The following is a 20,204-nucleotide window of genomic DNA, read 5'->3' as shown; positions in this document are numbered from 1 at the left end:
CCATCTGTCTCTGGAATAATATATGTGTATTTGTGTCTGGTCATGTGTAATACTGCCTGCTTTCCAAGGGAGAAAACTTATTTGTTAAGCATATTATTTGTTCTTAAACAAATAATACATGAGTCATAGTCAGGACAAGAATTTAAAATTACTCTTTGTTCTCAAAAAGATATAAAAGCATATTATTTTTACTTGTATAGGTATAAATATGCAGAATTTCACCTAGTGCATTGCCAAAGAATAATTTGAAGAATTTATAAAAATCCTGAAGTGAAAATTTCTGAGCAAAAAAAAAAAAAAAAGCTACAGTTTATTTTATAACTGAAAATGTCATTCAGGAGCAATAGATTATTCTTAAACTTTCTATGTTATTTTTAGCATAACCAGCTTAATATGCCTAATAAAAATATTTAAAGAGCATTAATTATAGAAAGATGGTAGAGGAGTTCCCGTTATGGCTCAGCAGAAATGAATCATTCATTCTGAAAAAATTCTAGCAGCTGATGTGGTTCACAGAGATTCCCTTTATAGAAATCCTTTAAATAATCACCATGTATGTTTTTATCAATTTGTTTTGCAGCGCAAGACTCATCAGTTTTTTGTCAAATCTTTTACCACTCCTACCAAGTGTCATCAGTGTACCTCTTTGATGGTGGGTCTGATAAGACAAGGCTGTTCCTGTGAAGGTAAGAACAAAATGGGAAGAAAATGTGATTTTAGAGTCCTAATATTTACTACCTAAATTGTAATCAAATAACTTTACCTTCTTTGAAAGGTATGTAAACATTTAACATGTAATGTGAGAAAAACGAATGTATACATATACGTATAACTGGGTCACCATGCTGTACAGTAGAAAAAATATATATCTAAATATATGATAAAAAATAAAAAGGATTAAATAGTCATGGAAAAAACGGTATGTAAACATTTGATTTAATCATTCTCTTTTCTTTGGATAATAAACTAAGTACCTTGCAAAAGTCTGTGGACTATTGGACTCTAGACAGATGGCCCTAGAAACATTTTTCAGGGGCAGTATATTTAAAGATGTTTCATTCATCTTTGTTTTCAGGTGGCTGTATGGTCTTCAGAATTAACCTATGTTACCAAAGACCTGAAAGTTATTCTCAAATCTATTCATTTACATTTATTCCAGTTTATTAGAGAAATTACTATTAAAAAGTAGGCTCTGCAGTATCTTCTCGAAAATATTGAGTGTTTGCCACTGTGCCTCAAAAGATATTTTATTCCTAGTGTCAGTAGCAGAGGTTTTGCCCTGCCGTTCATCGACCCATCCATCACATGCTCGTGGAACGCCTGCTGTCTGCTTCTAGGCACCAGGGATCCCGTGCTCTCTGTTTGTCTGGTTCTTGCAGCCAAAGGGGAAGATCTCAATTACATTATCTTAACTGGGCTGTTAGATACATGGGTTTCGGGCAAAAGAAAATGGGCAGGCCTGAAAGGCAGATGGCGAAGCGATGAATATGAATGATGTTTTCCAAGAAACAGAAGTATGAGGACAGAACCTTTGGAGGAGGTTAGTTAAGGGGGTGTAAAAGGTAAAGAAAACAAAGTCATCTGAGAAGGACTCTCTCATGGACTAGGAAAGTGTGGCTGAAGCCAAAGGAGAGAATTTGTACAGTTTTTAACCCTTGCCTTGTTGTGAACATAGCCAGTACTTAGCACCTGTCATGTTTTAAATCTGTTTATCAGAAAGGATCCTAGGCGGCTCCTTGGCTTTAGGTCCCTTGTCATTTTTTACCTATAGAATCATTTGCAATGCCATAGTAGGAATTTCTGAGATTGTCCCGACTCTCTTCTGAACTCTCATGCTATGAAACTGTGCCTGTCTTTTCTTCAGATTCTTTGACGCCTACTCTGTAAAGCTGTGGGGACACATTACACCATGCCCAGTCTTATATATGAATTATATAAATGTTATGTAATATGGTTACAGCCTCTAAAGATTCCTGTCATTTTAGTTCTTCCTGGTTGAATGAAATTAGTTCCAGTATATGTCAACTATTTTATTGTTTCCACTGCCCATTGGAAGTAAGATTTTTGCTGAGGTGGAAAAAAAAAAAAATTTACTTGTTTGGCACTCGACTTAGAAGTGAATGAGTTGTCTTGCAGAGGATTGGATAGTTTTTTTTTTTTTTTTTTTGGTCTTTTTGCCATTTCTTGGGCCGCTCCCATGGCATATGGAGGTTCCCAGGCTAGGGGTCGAATCGGAGCCATAGCCACCAGTCTACGCCAGGGCCACAGCAACGTGGGATCCGAGCCACATCTGCGACCTACACCACAGCTCACAGCAACGCCAGATCCCTAACCCACTGAGCAAGGGCAGGGACCGAACCCGCAACCTCATGGTTCCTAGTCGGATTCGTTAACCACTGCGCCACGACAGGAACTCCAGATTGGATAGTTTTTGACAGTCCCTCTTACCTCTTTGAGGTTTATATCCATTTCCCATGTGGACGTGTTCCCATGATGCTATCCCTTCCGTTCCTCTTGTATTCTTTCCCAAATATTTTCCAGAACCCCCTTAGAGTAGGAATTGTCTAAATAGATATTCTTAGTCTGAAATCCCCAGCAAGTTTATTGCTTTAAATATTTTAACCTTTAGTTTTTCACCCAACCAAGTCTCAGTATAACTGGAGTTTATTTTTATTTATCATTTTCTATTAGAATTTCAAGTTCCTCATGTAAGTACCAACAGGTATCCCAGCAATACTGTTAGTTGTTCGGTATTCAGGCTGTGAGCAGCCTACCTGGGTTTGAATTCCAGCAGTGCCCCTTGTGAGAGTTCTGTGACACAGAGCGAGCCGCATGCAAATGAGGGTGATTGTACAGCTCTTTGTTTACGACCACAAAATTGAAATCACTCAATGAAGTTAATTATTATTATTATCTTAGTAGTAGCTTAAGTGTATATAATAATAACAATAACTCCTAAAATTTACTCTTAGTTTATACCTTTTTAATCATTGAACAGTTTCATCTTCAAAAAGAGGGATTGGTAAAGTTTACCAGATATTGCCAAGATGTCAGACAATTTAATGTCCATCAGTGACTCTTGCAAGAGAAATTTCAGGGCAGATACCAAATTTCAGTTTGATGAAGAGTTTGAACTCCAGAAACTACTGTTTTTGGAATTCAAAGTTTAAAACAATCGTTTATTCACAAGGTTAGTTTTTTTTTTTTTTTTCTGTTTCCTTCTCATTTTGATCTCTAGTGTTAACACAGAACAATAATAATACAGTAATTTTAAAAATTACTATTTCTTATTGAAATTCTTATTGATAAGCAAATGAATCAGCTCCTCAAATGACAAAAACTATTTAAAAATTGGAGATACGCATTCATCTAACATAACACCTTGCATATAAGGATTATTCAATGAATTTTCTTTTCATAAGAATGAATTTTTATTGAAAACTGTTTGTTTTTTCCCTCCAAAAGTGTGTGGATTTTCATGTCACATAACTTGCGTAAACAAAGCTCCAACTGCTTGTCCAGTTCCTCCTGAACAGACAAAGGGTCCCCTGGGCATAGATCCGCAGAAAGGAATAGGAACAGCATATGAAGCTCATGTCAGGGTAAGTATGATGACTAGGTTGGGTTTAGATTAATTTTTTAAGGCGTATTAATGAATTCAAGTGAATCACCTTACAAACATAGTCCTTGACAGAAAATTAGGTGAATAAAATCCATCTAAGGATTTTATTTTATTCAGAGTAATGACTTGAACAGAAAAACCTAATGTTTGATTGTAGTAAATTCCCAAATGTCTCAGTATTTTCTCTACTGTCCCTATCTTGTACTGAACAGATGTTGAAACCTCCATGAAGGAGTCTTTGGCACTTAGTCTTGCTGGAGAGGTAGCAAGCATATGCTTATGAAATATGAGATATTATCCAGGCGTAATCTTACTTGTAATCTTGATTAACGTTCAGTGTAAATACAAAATTTGGCTTTTATGCTACTTAGAAACCCATGAGTGTTATTTTAGTGAATTACTAGAGAAAGTTGAAATGATGATGTTAAATTTTTTTAAGAATAAAACATCATTCAGTGTTTGAAGCAGATGTTCTTACACTTTCGCATGTTATTAATGTTACAGGTGTTCCATCTACTACTTTCCCAATCAAAGTGGCAGACTTATAATATGTGTACATTATCTTTCAGTTTTCACCATGCAATTACATATGTAATTAAAGGAGCTCTGATTGACAGTTCAGTTTGAGTTGTTTGTTTTGTTTGCCTAAGATCCCTAAGCCAGCTGGAGTGAAGAAAGGATGGCAGAGGGCACTGGCTGTAGTTTGTGATTTCAAACTCTTTCTGTACGAAATTGCTGAAGGAAAAGCATCTCAGCCCAGTGTTGTAGTCAGTCAAGTGATTGACATGAGGTACGTTTTCGGAGATGAAAATATTTGTACCTTTGCAGCACAGGAATAAAAAGTGTGTAATTTTTCTTCTAATTACATTGCCGTATTTTTATTTAAATCCCAATTTCATGTTAATTATCTCATTTATTAATTTTGAAATTGTGACATAATTAAAAATAGGAAGTAAGGTTGATGCGAACAGGTTGATGCGTGTGTATAGAACAGGTTGATGCGTGTGTATGTTGCACGTGCTGGGGCTAGGGGTCAGGGAAAAGAAGCTGACGCTTGAAACCAAAAGACCAGTTTAAAGGTTGCTCGGGTACTGGAGGCCTAATGTGTAATGTTTATATCATCACTAAAATAAGGGCTTAGATAGAATTCCCGTGTGAGGAAAAGAAATAAAAACCTCAACATCAGTCAGGCTCTTGGAATATAAAATCAACCAGTGAACATTTAAGTTAAGCACATCTCTTGCATGCTTCTGGCCTCCTGTTTCAGACTCTCCCCCTGCCCCTGAAGTGCTCTGTTTTACCTCTTCTAATTCCAGGCATTCATTTACTCCCAGAGCTTCAGCCATCACCTCTGCATTAACAACTCCCAGACATAGGTCTCCAGTCCAGATCTTTCTCCAGCACTCAAAATGAGAATTTCCAGCTGTGGCTCACATTGACATTTCATACCAGTGTTTCAAACATGTTATCTTTCCCACAAATACAGAATATGAAGGAATAGATGCAGGAGTTCCCATTGTGGCTCAGCAGGTTACAAACCTGACTAGTATCCATGAGGATGTAGGTTCGATCCCTGGCCTCACTCAGTGGGTTAAGGATCTGGCATTCATTGTCTCCAACTGTGGTGTAGGTTGTAGCAACTCAGATCCCACGTGGCTGTGGCGTAGACTGGCAGCTGCAGCTCCAATTAGACCCCTAGCCTGGGAACTTCCATGTGTCACAGGTGTGGCCCTAAAAAGCAAAAAAAAAAAAAAAAAGGAGTAGATGCAAGAAATATTAGAATGTTAGCGAGGAAATTTTAACAGGACCTTCTAAGGGGCCTAATAGAAAAATAGAAGGATCAAGATAAGACCAAGAAGTCAAGTCTTCAAGAACAAGAGAATGATGGTACCAGTAACCAAATCAAGGAAATCACAAGGAATAAATTATTGTAAAGGAAATCTGTCTTAGGTGTTGAAGGAACAGTAAGACGTCAGATGAGCTGTGTTGAAGGCACTTGAGCTGTATTATGGGAGGAGAAGGGGTGCAGTCTGCCGGAGATTCTGGAGACCCACCAGGGTTCAGATTCCCAGTTTTCCATACATCGTTGCTGGCCTTGTGACTTTGAGTAAGCTAGAGATGATTTCTAACTCTGGTATAATCTGGCCCTGTTAAGTTACACTTGATAAATTATTGGGCACTATCAATTACAAAGGAGGAAAATTTAAAAAAATGTTAAGCTCCATTCGAATGTTTTGTGCAATTAAGTTTTGAGGATTGCTTCATGTGTGTTATTTGGATACGCGCCCCAAACCACACACACCCCCACATATGCTGACTTTTAGTGTCTCACCTTCCCTTAGGGATGAAGAATTTTCTGTGAGTTCAGTCTTGGCTTCTGATGTTATTCATGCGAGTCGAAAAGATATACCCTGTATATTTAGAGTAAGTATACGTGCTGTAATTTATCACTGAATTAGATGTTTGTAACGAATATATATTTTGCCTCTCCATATAGATTATAAATTTACCAGAAAGAGAACCAAAACCAACTGTGGTTTTAGCACCAACCATTAGTGCTAAGTAAATATTTGATGAGTAAGAGACCAATAGAAAGCCTGAATATATGCCTTCTCAAATAGGTTTCCTCTTGGATGATATTTTTGAGTCACAATCTGATTTTCAAATAAATACTACCACATGGAAAATTGAATCAAGTGTGATGTTTCTCAATTAAAAAAGAAAAGTTGCTTTAAAACCTCATTTAAAAAATTAATGTGTATCAGTTCTATTGCTACATAATAACCACTTCAAAACTTGGTGGCTTAAACCAACAGTGATTTATTTTTTGCCCTTCTGTGGGTCAGCTGTGCAGTTCTTCCAATGTCAATGGGGGTCACTCATGCGGGCTGCATTCAGCTCATGTGGAGCTGGAATATCCAAAACGACTGTACTCTCATCTGGGGCCTGGGTACTCGGCAGTTCACTGGGCCACCTCAGTTCTCTGTGTGAACTCTCTCCATGTCTCGAATCATTAAGTAGTCCAGCTGAGTTCTCCATGGCTGCCTTCCCACAGAGCAAAAGCAGCAGCCAGGGCTTTTAAGGACTAGGCCCAAAAGCTACATAGGCGTGATAAACCTTCTGTGTTCTGTTGGTCAAAGCAAGTCATGAGGTCAGCCTGGGATTTAAGAAAAGAGGAAATAGTCTGATTTCTTGATAAGAAAAGTGAAATTCCATAGGAAGAATTGTTGGTAGCCATCTTTAGAGGCTAACACAGTGCAATCTTGAATTAAAATAATAGAGGTTAGAAAAAAATAAAGGACTGCCCTGGTGGGATGCCTGTATGAATAGTATTTATCTATGAATCTTGTTTCTGAAAGGGCAAAGACCATACTTAGTCTCTCAGTTCTCAGACCAACTATTTTCACTCCAGCTACCAATGGAGCCTACACAGGCCCGCTTATATCTAACTAAATATAATTGTGGGATTTTATTATCACCCCTGTTACTTTTAATAAAGGAGCCATATATACATAATTTAAATCTGTTCTGATTATAAGTGTCATTGTATAATGATAAACCTTCATTTAAACTCATACTAGCTCAAGTGATCTGGTCTTCTATCTAAGATAATGTGAGTTACTGTTATGAAGTAACAGAATGTAAGTACCTTCTGAACGTTTTTGACTTTTTTAAAACAAGCTGAAAATCAGTGAAGTATAGTGCTTATAAGCATGGACACAGGATCCCAGTCTAGTGTTTGGTTTCGTTTCCCCTGAAGAAATTAATTTTTTTGCATCACAGGTTTTATATATATATAAAAGATGTAGAGGTAAATGAATTAGTACTTATAAAATGTTCTGATCAGTGTCCAGTGCTCAGTAGTTATTTAGTAAATGTCAGTTGCTGTAGTTATATGACTGTGTGTAATGAATTTTTTGCTGTTGTTATATGACTATGTATAATGAATTTTTTAGTGATAGTATTCTGGCGCTTTGGAGCAAAGAAAATACAAATGGCACTAACATTTAGAATGGTATCTGCTACCTTTGTCATGACTTTGGATGCTTAAACTAGTTATTCCTCCGATTAGGTATCTGTTAAACGGTATCATTTAATGAATGCTCATGGTGTTGGCTAGTGCTAAGCAAACTAGCCTAAGCATAAAACTTGTTTACAGGTGTCTTATTTCCTAATATCACAAAATTTGATTAAATTGTTCTAGGTCACAGCTTCCCAACTCTCAGCATCTAGTAACAAATGTTCGATCCTGATGCTAGCAGACAGTGAGAATGAGAAGAGTAAGTGGGTTGCAGTGCTGAGTGAATTGCACAAGATTTTGAAGAAAAACAAATTCAGAGACCGCTCAGTCTATGTGCCCAAAGAGGCTTATGACAGCACTCTACCCCTCATTAAAACAACCCAGGCAGCTGCAATCATAGGTATGAATTTTTAACATTTATCGTGTTATCCTTGTCTACTAATCTACCTTGTCAGCAGAGACTGGCTTTCATCCTGGAGTCCCAGGTGTCTAACATAGTATGTGTTATATCACATATGCTCAGTAAATGTTTTTTGTTGGTGGTGGGTTGGTGGTTTTTTTTTGTTTTTTTTGTTTTTTTTTTTTTTTTGTGGCCACACCCATGGCTAATGGAAGTTCCTGGGCCAGGGATGGAATCCAAGCCACAGCTGCAACCTATACCACAGCTGTGGCAATACCAGATCCTTTCACCCACTGCACCTCTGCAGCAAACTGAGCCACTGCAGTCAGGTTCTTAACCCACTGCACCATCATGGGAACTACAGTAAATGTTTATTGAATGAATGAGATCATATTAGAGCTTTGTGTTTCAGTTAACAATAATAAATCTACTTTTCAAATGTGTTTTTTCTGAAATATCAATAATGCTAAAGATTAGCCTATTAATGAATCTATTTAATACTTGTGTGATTTACACAAAATTATCTAGTTTCATAAAGTGTAAGTTTTCTATGTAAAATATAGATACTAATTACCTTGCAGAGGTTATTGTGAAGTTTAAATAAGATGAAATCTGTTAACACAGAAATGTCCTCAAAAATAGCAACATCTATGTCTGGAGATTTAAATACTCACCATGTTCTTACATGCACTCCCAACTTTTTGTTACTTTCTAATAAATAGCAAGAAGTTTAATGAGTAGAGTTCAAATGCCTTTCACAATATTTCCTTTTCCAAACAAGAAATGAAACTGGAAGCAGGGTGCTAAGAAACTAGGGGTTTTTTTTTCTTTCACCTTTTGTTGAATAAACATTCCGTTTTATAAGTGGTGCTACTAATTATTTCTAATGATTATTTTATTTAAAAAAGATAATATTTACCACTGAAATCAAAAGGAAATTTAGTAGTGCAAGTTGTTACTGCTACTTTTAAATTATTCATTTCCTTTTTTTGCACCAAATTTCTTTATCTCTTTTATTCTGTGAGTTTTACATATTTTTACCTAATAAAAAATCTTTCATATTTATGTCTTATATAGATCATGAAAGAATAGCTTTGGGAAATGAAGAAGGGTTATTTGTTGTACATGTCACCAAAGATGGTAAGAGAAAATTATTGCGAAGAAAATATTATTGATAGAAAATTCTAAACTATAGATTCTAAATTCTGAAAAGAACATTAGTTGCTTTTATGTATTCCTTAATTGAAATTTACCAGTCCTAATTTGATATGTTTATACGTCGAAAGATTTTTTTTTAATTTCTGTAGTCCTCCTGAATTCTAAAACTTCCATGTATTGTCTGTCTTCTGTCATTTTATGTAACAGATCTGTATGAACTCAGGCTGCATTTCTAAAGGTGGTACATGAAAGAAAATACAACTCGATTTTTCCATTGTTCTAATAGTACTAGAAGAGTCAACAGTCATTAAAATGTGTTTGTTGTTGGGGTCTTTTTTCTCACAGTTTAATACAACAGATTTTTTTCCAAGGGAGAAATTAAATACTGGGTGGAATAAAAAGGAACCCATTTAATTTAGCATTCTTAAATACAGTTCTCAGTTTTGTCTTAATATTAAGTTATATCATGGAAAAACAATGCATTTAAACTTCATTAATTTTTACCCAAAGAACGACCTATAGTGATTCATGAGACACTCATTTTTTAAAAATATTAACCCCATGGTAAGCTTCCCTAGGATTATTGAGAATAAAAAGGTTTTTTTCTTGAAGGTTATTGACATAGCAGCTCTTTGCCTTGGCTGCCAGAAATCTCAATGCTAATATGTTCCTATAGCTAGGTTAAATTATCTTACAGTGGGTGTAATTATCTTCCTCTTTCTCCGTCTGATTTCTGATTTCTTATTTTTCTGTGTGTACCTCTGTCTTTATTATAAGTTGACGTATCCTTTTGAGTATAATTGGGATATGATTAATAAACAAAATGTTATTTTGCAGTTGATTTATTATTATTTCTTTGCATAGAAATTATTAGAGTTGGTGACAATAAGAAGATTCATCAGATTGAACTCATTCCCAATGATCAGCTTGTTGCTGTGATCTCAGGACGAAATCGTCATGTACGCCTTTTTCCTATGTCAGCTTTGGACGGGCGAGAGACTGATTTTTATAAGCTGGCAGAAACTAAAGGGTGTCAAACCATAACTTCTGGAAGAGTGCGTCATGGAGCTCTTACATGCCTGTGTGTAGCTATGAAAAGGCAGGTCCTCTGTTATGAACTATTTCAGAGCAAGACCCGGCACAGAAAATTTAAGGAAATTCAAGTCCCATATAATGTCCAGTGGATGGCCATCTTCAGTGAACAGCTCTGTGTGGGATTCCAGTCTGGATTTCTCAGATACCCCCTGAATGGAGAAGGAAATCCCTACAGTATGCTCCATTCAAATGACCATACCCTCTCGTTTATTGCACATCAACCAATGGACGCCATCTGCGCAGTTGAAATCTCCAGTAAGGAGTATCTGCTGTGTTTTAACAGCATCGGGATATACACTGACTGCCAGGGCCGAAGATCCAGACAGCAGGAATTGATGTGGCCAGCAAATCCCTCCTCTTGTTGTAAGATTCTCTTGCTTTTGGTTGTCTTATCTTACTTTCATTTTCCTTCTACTTCACCTCCTGTATGTATTCATTATTAGTAGCAGGTTGTCTTTTTAAAGTCATCTTTGAGGTTTTTCCTAAGCATTGATTACGTTGATATGTAGAGTAACTAACCATACAGAGGTAGTGAAGGCCTAGGCCATCACGGTCGACCTGAACAGGAACATAATTAAAGCTAATCTTCCTATGGAATATTTTACTTAGGTGGGTTTTTAACCCACATTATTGTATTTTCAAATAACCCTAAGGAGTTATCTTCACGGTGCCCCAAAATACAGTGCTCGTGAGCAGTAGCAGCTCATAAGACTTACTCTAGAGAAGCTGTTACCAAATGAATTACTTAATCAGTTATGTAAAGGTATAAATGTAGCATCTTGAGAAGTGTTATTCGGTTTTACATTTTTATATAGATAGGTAGATATTTTAAATCACCACTTGCATTCTATCAAGAAGTGCTAAGATATTATAAATTATTGAATACTACTATGTGCCATTTCACATAAGAGATAAACAGTGAGCAAAACAAACAGTCTTACCCTCCCAGAGCATAGACTGCAGTAGAACATAAGTGCTCTGATAGTACGAGTACAGAGTAGAGGCACACAGGAGGAATATCTAATCCAGCGTGTTTTGTTTTTAGTGGAAGATACTTGAGTATGTTTAAACACTGAAGGGAAATAGCCACTAGGGAGCCAGGGAAAGGTAGACTTTATGGTAAGTGTAGGAAGTAGAGTAAGATCCCCAAGGAGGCCGAAGAGGATAGAAGTCTGAACACAGGGGAAAGGGTTCGGAGCAGGAGGAGTGAAACCTCATCCACTGCAGCGAGATAGGAGGAATGGTGGGTGCGAATACAGTCAAGTGTAAAGGTCCAGGATAAGAAACTTCAGGAGAGCCATAGATGCTTATACAGAAAAAATTAGAAAAACTAGACAAAAAGAACAAAAGAAAAATACTTTTAATCCTCACTACCCAGACTTAACTCTTTTTTTTTTTTTTTTTGTCTTTTTGTCTTTTTTTTGTTGTTGTTGTTGTTGTTGTTATTGTTGCTATCTCTTGGTTCTTGGGCCGCTCCCGCGGCATATGGAGGTTCCTAGGCTAGGGGTTGAATCGGAGCTGTAGCCACCGGCCTACACCAGAGCCACAGCAACCCGGGATCCGAGCCGCGTCTGCAACCTACACCACAGCTCACGGCAACGCCGGATCGTTAACCCACTGAGCAAGGGCAGGGACCGAACCCGCAATCTCATGGTTCCTAGTCGGATTCGTCAACCACTGCGCCACGACGGGAACTCCTAACTCTTCTTAATATTTTATTTCTTCTGAAATTTATACTCTTATCTATGGCATCATATTTAGAATGAATCCAAATCAGAAAATAGCTCAGAGTATTATGTGAATTGTACAGTGTGAATTGGAGATAAAATAGGAATTGAAATATCTGGCTTTTATGAATAGCTCTGCCAAAACCTTAATTTGTGACCTTAGCTTAGGTAAATCATTTAATCTTTATTTGTGTCACCATTTACTGCTGTTCATTCTTTTAGTAAGTATATATTGATCATCTGGGATCCTTTATCATACATTCATAAATGTGAGCGTAACTCTGACCTGAAGATTTCTCTACTTTGTAAGTTTGTTTCACTGTCAAGAGTTTAACTACTTTAGACATTTCTTCCTAGAACTAGTGTTGGGCAAAGGAATATTTTACCCTTGGTGTTAATAGAATCCTTCTGTATTATAACAGCTGTAAAATCTCTTCATTTATGATTTATGGTTTTTTTTTAACTTCATAGTGTTTTGATGTGGCTACTATGTGTTAACAATAGGGTTTGGGTGGATTCCACTCTACAGTTCTTTAGCATAGATCTTGGAAAAAGTTTTGGGTTTAACGGTTACAAGTAATCAGCCAGCTCTCTCTCCTTGCCATCCCGCAGGTTATAATGCACCATATCTCTCTGTGTATAGTGAAAATGCGGTTGATATCTTTGATGTGAACTCCATGGAATGGATTCAGACTCTCCCACTCAAAAAGGTAATTTAGGAATTCCCGTCATGGCGCAGCGAAAGTGAATCCAACCAGGAACCATGAGGTTGCGGGTTTGATCCCTGGCCTCGCTCAGTGGGTTAAGTAAGGATCCAGCGTTGCCGTGAGCTGTGGTGTAGGTCGCATAAACGGCTCCAATCCCACGTTGCTGTGGCTGTGGTGTAGGCCAGCAACTGTAGCTCTGATTCAGCCCTTAGCCTGGGAACCTCCATGTGCTGCAGGTGTGGCCCTAAAAAGACAAACAAATAAATAAATAAAATGTGGGCTAAGTGAACAAATGTATGTAAGTGAAACACTACTATGACTGTTTAGATGTTTTTCATTCATTTATCATTCTCTGTCATATGTAACAACACAATTGGAATTTGGAACTTAGCTAAGAGTAAAGAAGAACAACAGAAATCAAGCTCATTAATTTTATAGGTAGCTCAGTACCATATTATTTTTATTACATTAGTTTCACTATGTAAAGTATAATTATTATCATAATGAACAACTAGAATATACCCTACAACTTAACATGTGTTATCTTCCCCTTTAAGGAGTTCTGAAGGACTATATTATTTGTAATTATTTTTCACATAATGGTATGCAACTTCAATCTCATGAGGACAGAGTTCATGGACTAAAAAAGTGATTAAAATCAGAACCAAAGCTCAGTGTAAGCACCTCATGATTGAAAAATAAAAGTTTCACATATTCCTAATAAAATATAATCTTTTCATTTAACATTTCCTTTGATAACAGAAAGAGGATTTTTGCCAGTATAGAATGGCTGTTTTGCAAAAGTGAAGAATAATAGTTTCATATAAATATGTGTCACTGTGTCATTAGTTGTAGGAGGAGGGCAGGGTTTAGAGGAAAAGACAAAAGAAATAATTAAAATAGTATTTCAATTCTGCCCCAGTTTTAAACCATAACAGCAGTGGGCAAAGCTCTTGTAAATATTGCCACATGATATAAAACAACTAAATACAGTCTTCTAAGCTTGTAAATATGGGCTCATTGCAATTGGTTTTCCCTTTTATTTTTATCATGTAAATTTTGAAACTTACATAAAAGAATACATGACCTTTATGAAACATAATAAAGTGATCGCTTATGAATTTACCTCCTAACTTAAAAGAGCCGGAATTTTATCAGTTTTGGAGTTCTCATTGTGGCGCAGCAGAAGCAAATCCGACTAGTAACCATGAGGTTGCTGGTTTGATCCCTGGCCTCGCTCAGTGCGTTAAGGATCCGTCGTTGCCATGAGCTGTGGTGTAGGTCGCAGACATGGCTTAGATCCCAAGTTGCTGTGGCTGTGGTATAGGCCAGCAGCTGTAGCTCCATATAGACCCCTAGCCTGGGAACCTCCATATGCTGTGGGAGCAGACCTAAAAAGCAAAAAAAAAAAAAAGAAAAAAGAATATTACCCAGTTTCACTGAATCTACCTGGTTATTTTGTGTATTTTTCCTTTTTCCTGAATATTGTCTTTATCATTCCCTTTTCTTAAAATACAGAATTTTTTTGTATATTTAAATATTCCTCAACAGTATATTGTTCAGTCTTGCTTGTGTTTGAGATAATAGAATTAGTTATGCTCTATGTCATCTTCAGCCTTGCTTTCTTCATGTATTTACTGGTTCTGAGATTCATCCATGTTACATATACTGTGCATATATATATAGTATTCTCTGATTAATCCCCAGCTTTTGGCAACTGTGAACATTGCTGCATGCATGTTCAGGTGTGTTAAGTTCAGGAGTTGAAGTCATATGCCTAGGAATGGAATCAATGGGACAAAGGGAATGCACGTGGTCAACTTTACAAGACAGTCAGATTATTTTCCAAAGTAATTGTACCAGTTGACACTCCCACCAGCAGTATATTAAGAGTTCTTAATGACTCATGCCATTGTCAGAATTCATAATTTTATAACCATTTATTATGGTTATAAAGTGATATCTCATTGAAGTGTGAATTTGCATGTCCCCCATTAACTCTGTTGTGGGTAAACTTTTGTATGTTTATTCATCATTCATGTTTCTTCTTCTATGAAAAATGCCTGTTGTTTTTTGCTCACTTTTCTGTTTGATCATTGAAATTTTTCTTACTGATTTACTAAAATTCACATCTTGCAGAATTAGTGATAGATGTGATGAATCTTTTCCCTGTTTGTGACCTATGTGTATTTTGTGAACATTTATTGTTATTGCTGAAGTTCCTTTTGTGGCTCAGTGGAAATGAATCTGACTATTAACCATTAGGTTAGTGGGTTCAATCCCTGGCTTTGTTCAGTGGGCTAAGAATCCAGCGCTGCCTTGAGTTGTGATGTAGGTCACAGACTCAGCTTGGTTCCTGCATTGCTGTGGCTGTGGTGTAAGCCAGCGGCTATAGCTCCAATTCAACCCCTAACCTGGGAACCTCCCATATGCCACAGGTGTGACCCTAAAAAGCAAAAAGAATAAAAAATAAAATAAATATTATTGCTGAAATTTCATTGTTATATATTTTAATATAATTAAATATATCCTTCTTAACCTTTACATTTATCTTTTTTCTCTTAAAAAACTCTTTCCTACCTCAAGGTCATAAACATATTATCTTTGTTTTCTTTAAAAATCTGAAAGTTTTGCCCACTACATTTATGTCTCCAATCTATTTGGAACTGATTTTAGCAGTCTGGTGTGAAATAGGAATTCAGTTTCATTTGCTCCATGTAGATACCCAGTTGCTCCACCACCATTTATTGACAGCCCCTCCTTTCCCCAGTGGTGTAATTTCATCTCTGTCATATGTGTATGTTTGGTTCAAATAAGATTCATGAAATACCTTTGTTAATATCTTAGTATCATCATTTGGTCTCTGATAGCTTTAAAAAGTCAAATTTAAGATTTAAATGTATTTTTATTTTTTATTTTTATCTATAATATTCTTCCTTTAAAATGTTATCATTATAACTTTATTTATTTAAAGTAGGTAATTTTAGGGAGCTCCCATCATGGCGCAGTGGTCAACAAATCTGACTAGAAACCATGAGGTTGCAGGTTCAATCCCTGGCCTTGCTCAGTGGGTTAAGGATCCCATGTTGCTGTGACTGTGGCGTAGGCCAGCAGCTACAGCTCCAGTTTGACCCCTAACCTGGGAACCTCCATATGCTGCGGAAAGTGGCCCTAGAAAAAGGCAGAAAGACAAAAAGTAAATAAATAAATAAAGTAGGTAATTTTATACCTTTCTACTTAGAATTACTGATTCTTGATTTTTCTGAGGAGGCAATATTTTGAACAAAGATAAATTAAAGATTTTAATTATGTGTGCTGTATAAGTACGTCAAAAGTTTTATGCTTTAATTTTTGAGCTTTGTTGAAATACTAATTTTATTTTTTATTATTTTAGGTTCGACCCTTAAACAGTGAAGGATCATTAAATCTTTTAGGGTTGGAGACAATTAGATTAATATATTTCAAAAATAAGATGGCAGGTAAGCAAATACACGTTAATAGGAGAGCTTTATAGGAGTTCCTATTGTGGTACAGAGAAAATGAATCCAGTTAGTACCCGTGAGGATGTGGGTTCAATTCCTGGCCTCGCTCAGTGGGTTAAGGATCCAGCATTGCTGTGAGTTGTGATGTAGTTTGCAGATGCAGCTTGGATCCCATGTTGCTGTGGCTGTGGGGTAGGCTGGTAGCTGCAGCTCCAATTTGAGCCCTAGCCTGGGAACCTCCATTTGCCATGGGTGTGGCCCTAAACAACAAACAATATATATATACATACACATACATAGGAGAGCTTTATAGAAACTCTCTCGAAGCTGACCGCTGAAGATAAAAATTGGCAGAGCACTTAAGTTCAGATGTGTCTTATTCCAAAGTCTGTGACCTCAACCACTATCATATTCTCGGGTTATTGAGATTAACTGCCGGACAGAAAGTCATTCTGTTCAAGCTCGCATAGCCATATAGGCAAAATATTTATTTCTGACTCATCATGTTATTTTTCTGTGCTGAACTGAGTAAATAGAAAAGGGACAGCTGTACTCTTCCTACAGTAAACCCTAGCCAAAATTTGTAGCACTGGAATTGTGAAAATTCCTCTGGAGTTCTGATTTGGGGCCTTCGGAATACATCATCTGCCGGTGCATAGGAATTAGAATGACATGGGCAGCAGAAGCAGGGAAGGGAGGAAATTGACCCGAGTGCCCAGTCTCAGGAGAGGACGTGGAGACCTGGGCACTGCAGACAAGAGGGGCAATGTCAAAAGCAGCGAAGTGAGTCCTAGCTAGGGACACTGCCCACGTCTCATTCAGTAAGTTGGGTGCCAGCCAGAGTGTGCCTGAACAGTTAAAAACTCGCTTCTAACCGGTATTGTTATAATGCTGTCTTCTTACAATAAAGTTATTCTCATGTCTTAGCAGCAGATTTCTCTGTAACAGAGATAAAAACAGATTCTTAGATGTATGATCTTTTGTGGTGGATCTAGTTAATGAAGATATAATTATGGTTTATTATGTATTTTAAATGATTTAAATTAACTTAAATGGGAGTTCCCATTATGACTCAGTGGAAACAAATCTGACTAGCATCCATGAGGGTGCAGGTTGAATCTCTGGCCCCAATCAGTGGGTTAAGGATCCGGCGTTGCTGTAAACTGTGGTGTAGATCTCAGACATGGTTCAGATCTGGCCAGCAGCTACAGCTCTGATTTGACCTCTAGCCTGGGAACCTCTGTATGCTGCAGTTCTGGCCCTTAGAATAAATAAATAAATAAAATAAAATAAATAAATAAATAATAAAAAAGAAATAAATTGACTAAAATATAAGTTAAAAATATTGGCATCAAGAAAACATGAAAATGTTTAATACCAGTTATCTCTGGGAGTGAGATTATTATCTTTATCCTTTTCTTTTGTCTTCTTTATTTTTCCAATACATTTGTATAGTCTATCAGAAAAAAAAATCAAAAGTTTTTTTTTTTTGTTTTATTTGTGTGTTTTCAAGTACTAAAACATACACTAACTGCTTAGCTTCGGATTTGAAGCTCTGGTACCTCCTCTTGGCACTGGAGACTTCTTGGTATATAGACTGTGACTGTAGGAGAAGTCCGATGCTCAAAGGATGCTCCAGTGTGACTTGAGAAAGGATATTCCTGTATTAGAAATGACTCTGCTCAGAGAGAGAATCACTTTGAAGCTAATGAAACTGGAGCTTTAGGCGCCTCAGTTCTACAGCCCTATATTTTATTTTATACATGTTTCTTAGAGGAACTCTAAATATTTGCATAAGATTAAATCCACCCTGTTCTCACTGTATGTGACCATGATGATGGTAAAAGGTGTCCATTACCCAGTTTATCTCTACAGGTAAACTCTAGTCCAGCTTGTCTTTTTTTTACACTTTCATTTTTCTACTCTAGGCTAGGGGTAAAAGTGGAGGTTGGAGAAGGAAGACCTGACAAAATTTCAACATAGTTGTCTTAAACTTTGCCCAGGGAAAGAAAGGGAAGGAAATCCTATTTCCTTAAGATTGTTTCTCTGGCTTGTCTGTTTCTCTTTCAGCTCTCAGGAGCCAAGTGCTCTTACAGGCCTCGGCTATGCAAAGCCACTGCAGCTCACCAAGATCTGCTTTACCCTCGCGCTTCTCAGTTCTCAAATTCTCATCTACTTTTAAAATGTTATCCTTTTAACATCTGTTGTGAGGAAAGCAGTCTGATTAAGCTATTATGATGATACAGGAGAACATTGCTCTATTACTTATCATCTTATGCTGGTTTCTTCCCACTTCCTTTTTCTCATTTGAACACTCTAAAGATGGGCTTTTCTCTTTTTCCTTATTTGGAGAATGGCGATCATCATACTGTATGGATACAGTCATCTCTTTCAGAGCATGTTCACCATTCCCCAACCCATGGGAGCCCATGGCTGACAATTTTATTTGCTTCTCAATACTGAAGGTGAAATAGATGGGCACTGGGTGCCTGGGTGTATACTGTTAAGGTCGGAAAGAGTAGACATAGTGATGAGATTCTTAGCTTTAGTAAAGGGAGCTAGTAGGCAGGCAGTTCCTTTCCTTTACTCCGTACCTTGCAAATTAGATCTGCAAAGGACATGTTTTAATATATAAAATAATTTCAGTTGTTACCATTTTCATCAGTCATTTACCATTGGTGCCTGATTACTGTGCAGATATTAACAATAAGAGCTTTTTAATGCCCTAAGCCAGTGAAGCGAGCACCTGGGAGGAGGGAGAAGATCATGTAGAGACATTGGGAGTGGGCTGGCCAAAGTGGCCAGACACCAAGACAACCACATCTTTCTTTTTTTCTTCCATTAAAATTGTACCATTTTATATTTATAATTAAATAAAAGGGAAAATACACTTTGCAAGCTGTTTAATTTCAACATGTATTTACTTACATTTTATTGAATTGTTGGTTATTTACTATGATTATCAACATACAACTTTTAAAATTTAGAATTGTATATACTTGTACAATTGATTGATATTTGTACCATCTTGGAGATCAATGGATTAAAAAGCATTTTAGCACTTTCATTGTCCTTTGTTGTTTTTTTTTAACAGAAGGAGATGAACTGGTAGTTCCTGAAACATCAGATAATAGTCGAAAACAAATGGTTAGAAATATTAATAATAAGAGGCGTTATTCCTTCAGAGTCCCAGAAGAGGAAAGGATGCAACAGAGGAGGTAGATATTTAATTTATACTCATCGAAAGATGCTTATAGCATCGGAAAGACTATTTGGTAGTAATACTGTATTTGATTTGGAAGCAAAATTTGATCTCGTAAAATCTGTCATTCATCATCTCTGGTGTTAAAAATAGTGAATGTATTTCTCTGTGTAACTTTAATGCTCTCCAAATTGTGATTATGTACTAGATTTAAGTACTATATTTTTATTCATTTCTCTCTGTATGTGGAATCGTTGCAATTTTTAGAATGTGGACCTTTATAAACAGAGAGCATATCTATATAGATTAACTATTCTCTTAATGACCAAACAGAAATAGGTTTGAAGTGTTTCTGGTTACATACAAAAGCATTTGTAAAATATTAGCAATTGTTTAAAAAGACATACATTGGAATTCCCTTCATGGCTCAGCAGAAACGAATCCGACTAGCAACCATGATGATGAAGGTTCCACCCCTGGCTTTGCTCAGTGGGTTAAGGATCTGGCATTGCCATGAGCTGTGGTGTGGTCACCGATGCAGCTCAGATCCTGCGTTGCTGTGGTATAGGCCAGCAGCTTCAGCTCCGATTCAACCCCTAGCCTGGGAAGCTCCGTATGCTGCGGGTGCGGCCCTTAAAAAAAAAAAAAAAAAGACAAAAATAAAAAGACATACATGAAATGTTCAGAATTATCTGTAAAATGGAGTACAGCTTCTTTGTTATTTAAATACTAAAATAACCCTCCTGTGTAAAGAAAAACTCTCCTTCACTGCTGGTGGCAATGTAAATTG

General features: G+C 36.8%; 1 protein-coding gene across 21 annotated transcripts in view; it reads left to right on the top strand.

Annotated features, from left to right (window-relative positions):
- CDC42BPA (CDC42 binding protein kinase alpha) overlaps positions 1 to 20,204 on the top strand; it is a 290,122-nt gene that overhangs the window by 251,942 nt on the left and 17,976 nt on the right. For all 21 annotated transcript variants that reach the window (XM_021064440.2, XM_021064437.2, XM_021064439.2 and 18 more), the window contains 10 exons: positions 581 to 686; positions 3,466 to 3,602; positions 4,273 to 4,412; positions 5,965 to 6,046; positions 7,827 to 8,043; positions 9,121 to 9,183; positions 10,066 to 10,659; positions 12,636 to 12,733; positions 16,125 to 16,209; positions 19,307 to 19,430. In XM_021064440.2, the coding sequence (XP_020920099.1) occupies positions 581 to 686; positions 3,466 to 3,602; positions 4,273 to 4,412; positions 5,965 to 6,046; positions 7,827 to 8,043; positions 9,121 to 9,183; positions 10,066 to 10,659; positions 12,636 to 12,733; positions 16,125 to 16,209; positions 19,307 to 19,430 (1,646 nt within the window). The remainder of the gene's footprint in view (positions 1 to 580; positions 687 to 3,465; positions 3,603 to 4,272; positions 4,413 to 5,964; positions 6,047 to 7,826; positions 8,044 to 9,120; positions 9,184 to 10,065; positions 10,660 to 12,635; positions 12,734 to 16,124; positions 16,210 to 19,306; positions 19,431 to 20,204) is intronic.

Source organism: Sus scrofa, chromosome 10, assembly GCF_054392235.1.
Source record: "Sus scrofa isolate SSC_HxYL_T2T_F1_AM1 chromosome 10, Sscrofa_HxYL_maternal_Yorkshire_Landrace_v2.0, whole genome shotgun sequence".
Classification (NCBI taxonomy): Eukaryota; Metazoa; Chordata; class Mammalia; order Artiodactyla; family Suidae; genus Sus; species Sus scrofa.
Note: the sequence above shows the minus strand (reverse complement) of the source record. Positions and strands in the feature narration are given on the sequence as shown.